This window comes from Cryptomeria japonica, chromosome 7, assembly GCF_030272615.1.
Source record: "Cryptomeria japonica chromosome 7, Sugi_1.0, whole genome shotgun sequence".
NCBI lineage: Eukaryota > Viridiplantae > Streptophyta > Pinopsida > Cupressales > Cupressaceae > Cryptomeria > Cryptomeria japonica.
Genome location: NC_081411.1, coordinates 215732899 through 215736416, shown reverse-complemented (window position 1 = coordinate 215736416; position 3518 = coordinate 215732899). Strand labels below are relative to the sequence as shown.

The window sequence follows — 3518 nt, the reverse complement described above, 5'->3', positions numbered from 1 at the left end:
TCTTGATATGAAAAATATAATTTATATGAAAAGTAATAATATTTAGATGGGGCAAAAGGTGCATTGAACTTTTTAATGACATATGACCCATATAAGTATGAAATGAAATAAGATGAAGGGCACACATAAAATAAGAGCCCAAATGATAAACAAATGATAAAGTGTTGATGTATTGAAATGAAATAAGACTCATAATATTGAATTAAATATTAATTCAACATAATAAAGGTCCTATAATGCATAGACGGATGAGAAATACTAATTAGAGGAATGGGAGATTAATTATATTATTTTATTTAAATTTAATATTCTTCAACAGTTAATAGTAATTACACATTTCTTTCTTATTAAAAGACAATAAATAACATCATAAAATAAAGCTGTCTAAGTGACAAGAGTATTACAAATTGAAAGAGGCAGAAGACAGTTAGACATTGGAGGTGTGATCTTGTATCCACTCATCTTTTTTTCTTAATATGTGTACTTAAATTTCTAATTAATAAAATGCCGACACACTTATTTATCAAAAAAGAGGATAAATAATTATTATATTTCATTGATCACAATTTTCCAATACAATTGATGAACAATCATCTTAAATACATTATAAACTTGTCATGATTGAATAAATGTAACCCCTATCTGAACAATAAAAATGCTATGGAAGTGGAGGGGTAGGAATCTCCTCCTCTGTTGAAAGCATATCAAATACTTGTGATGTCGATGGGCGTATCTTGGATTCTCTTTGAATGCACCAAAGGGCTACTGTGATTGTTCTTAATATTCTGGTTGGATTCAAACCCTCAGTGCCGAGTAATTGAGGGTTTATTAACTCAATAAGGCGATCCTCTTTATGTAACCTCCACGCCTGCATCCACATATGAAATCATAAATTAAATGTTTAGTTGGGATGCCAGAGCCCCTACAAATAAGTAGCAGAGACTGTTTTATGCCAGTAAAGTACTTACATGGTCAGAGAGAATGTGCATGCCCTCATCTTTCTGTTGTATTAACTTTTTCCCAGATACTATGTTTAACAACAGCATTCCAAAGCTGTAAATGTCTGATTTAATTGTCACACGACAAGTTTCAAAACACTCAGGATCTATATAACCCCTGTAGAATCATTTGGAAAGAAAAACATGAATCATTGATCCACAATCATATCCAAATATCTATTATACTGTTGTATACGAACTGTGAAGACTTGAAAACTATATTAATCAGCTAAATAAGAAGAAAAATTTACTCAGAGAAAATGAATGATCCATATTGATAAACTATTTGCAGATCTAATTTAGTGGTGGGACAAGCTAATCATACATTGTTCCAGAAGTATTCGTTGTTACATGGGTAGATAAATTGGCTAAGTGGGTAGGAGATACTCCACCATCTGTACAAGTCTCCAAAGGGGCGCTCTGGGTGTCATCTGGAAGTATTCTAGAAATGCCAAAATCTGAAATCTTGGCATTAAAATCCTTGTCCAGAAGAATGTTTGATGGTTTGATATCTCTGTGCACCATACACTCGTTGGTGCCCTCGTGAAGATACCGGATTCCTCTTATTATGTCTAATATAATCTTCATCCTTGTTGGCCAGTCAATAATCTGTTTAATTTCTGGGCCTGCTGATTCAAACTATTTTAGATATCTGTATGTTTGAAGATAAGATATGGTTTCTCCCTTAACATAAGAAACATACATCAAACAAGGAAATATGATTACCAAAAAGTAGATCTGACAGATTTCCTCCCTCCATATATTCATAAACCAACATCAAATTATCTTCAAAGCAATATCCCAGAAAATTCAAGATGCTTGGATGGTGTAACTTTGTTACAATTACCAATTCATTCATCCAATATTCCTGGCGTCTAATTTCATCTTCGTTGAAGACCTTTACTGCAACTTTTCTTCCATCAGAGAAAGTTCCCTTAAAAAACAAAAACAGAACATGTTTACAGGATAACAACTAGCATTTGTTTTGAAACTTCAAACACTAGAATACTCAAATCTTTTTATTTGATTTGAAGGAACTCACCAAGTAAACTGTGCCAAAACCCCCTTTGCCGATTTTTTCTCCAAACCCATTTGTTGCGCGCTGCAATTCCTTGAGTGTGAACTCAGATCCAGATGGTCTCATCTTCTTCACCAACTGTTTCAATTCTCTATAAGGTGAAGCCTTTGCCCATCCTTTAAAGATTTGAGTGCTACGTTCTTTTAGAAATTTACCAAACCTGAGATAGGTGGGTAGTGACATTTCTGATTGTTGGTACCTATTTGATATCTTAGATTTATCTTGTCGCTTCGAGCAGCCATTGTCTGACTTGAATCCATTGAGCTCTGTTTCTTGCCCTGTTTCACCTGATAATCCAAATCAACAGCTTAAAATTATGGGTCATCAAGATTGTAATAACTAAAACTGTATGAAATTGCCATGACCATTCAAACCTGTATCATAATTGTTATGTTGTTCATGATGCCCTGAAATGTTCATGATAGACGAAGATCTACAACAAGTACAATTTGAAATGATCTTGTGGTCGATGGAGTTTTGGGATGGCAAACTTTGTAAGGTCTTGTGGTAGACAAAGAAGTGCCTAATTCATTTTATTGACCGTGCCTAATCTCAAACAATTTAACAACATAATTATTCCAGAAAGCCAACATAGTTACATCTCAAATAAAGCTCAAAAGTATAAATAATTGCTAACATGTTATCTTGTAGAATCCTGCAAACTCGCCTCCGATAGAAAATCCCCATATCGATTCTACCCAACATCGCAAATAAATTGCGATGTAAGCCCTGCTCTTTCTTCCGAAATTCAGGGCCCAATGAAGAAGCCCTTTACTCATCTCACAAATCTATCTCTCTTCTTCTTAAAACATCACAAAAGCAACAGCATGGAAGAGCTTGACCCGTAAACGCATTGTGGTCTACGTGGATCCAATACCAAAACGTGCGCGCGGTTTACGGTGAGAAGAAATCGATGTGGGGTATGGATTGGGATCGCTGATGATGTCATGTACAACGATGAAATAAAATTCAAAGCCGACAAACCCAGCATGCAAGCTGTCCTGAGAATTAGTGATGGTAAAGTTTCCTTTCTCAAAATACGGTCCCCTGACAAAAACAGGCATTTCTTATAAGAATTGAATTAGTTTATTAAAAATTTGTTATTAGTATTTGCTTTTGGGTAAATAGGGTAAGGGGTTCATATTCTAATGATCGTGTATTGGAAAAGTCTACAGGAAATTAGGGCTTCGGACCTAGCTCGCATGGTCAGCGGAGGAGGTTTAAGGAGTGGGTCTGCTTTCTATGATCTTGAGTTGAAATCCGCAGGCCGGATCTTTCCGCTTGTGTAACTGCCTTGTGAGCGGGTAAGTGCGTACCGTGGGATTAGGCTCGCTATGGCGGGGACACCTCCAACCTCTAGATTATGAATCGAAAAAAAAAAGTCTACAAGAAATCATATACTAGGTCAATAATGACATATTTGTATATCTAATAGTTAAGAA

At 35.3% G+C, this 3518-nt stretch overlaps 1 protein-coding gene across 3 annotated transcripts; it reads right to left on the bottom strand.

Moving 5' to 3' along the window:
* Positions 1-555: 555 nt before the first annotated feature.
* Positions 556-2879, bottom strand: LOC131056876 (serine/threonine-protein kinase CDG1). Of its 3 annotated transcripts, XM_057991148.2 has the most exons (7): positions 2714-2847; positions 2451-2622; positions 2041-2363; positions 1725-1932; positions 1324-1627; positions 969-1116; positions 558-868 (listed from the first exon to the last, which is right to left on the bottom strand). In XM_057991148.2, exons 2-7 carry the CDS (start codon positions 2494-2496, stop codon positions 659-661), a joined length of 1239 nt encoding a protein of 412 aa, XP_057847131.2. In that variant the 5' UTR covers positions 2497-2622; positions 2714-2847; the 3' UTR covers positions 558-658. The 3 variants fall into 3 exon arrangements, with proteins under 3 accessions (XP_057847133.2, XP_059065447.1, XP_057847131.2); XM_057991150.2 differs by lacking the exon at positions 2451-2622 and having other exon boundaries at positions 556-868; positions 2714-2879; XM_059209464.1 differs by lacking the exon at positions 2451-2622 and having other exon boundaries at positions 557-868; positions 1324-1624; positions 2714-2879.
* Between the last annotated feature and the right edge of the window lie 639 nt (positions 2880-3518).

What these genes read in the sequence shown, in the direction of transcription:
- LOC131056876 (XM_057991150.2), bottom strand. Translation starts at nt 2,855, where the DNA reads ATGAGTAAAGGGCTTCTTCATTGGGCCCTGAATTTCGGAAGAAAGAGC. An exon ending in AGGATTCTACAAGATAACAT is followed by an intron (nt 2,364 to 2,713) that starts GTTAGCAATTAT and finishes TTGGATTATCAG; the next exon opens with GTGAAACAGGGCAAGAAACA. An exon ending in TGCACATTCTCTCTGACCAT is followed by an intron (nt 869 to 968) that starts GTAAGTACTTTA and finishes ATGTGGATGCAG; the next exon opens with GCGTGGAGGTTACATAAAGA.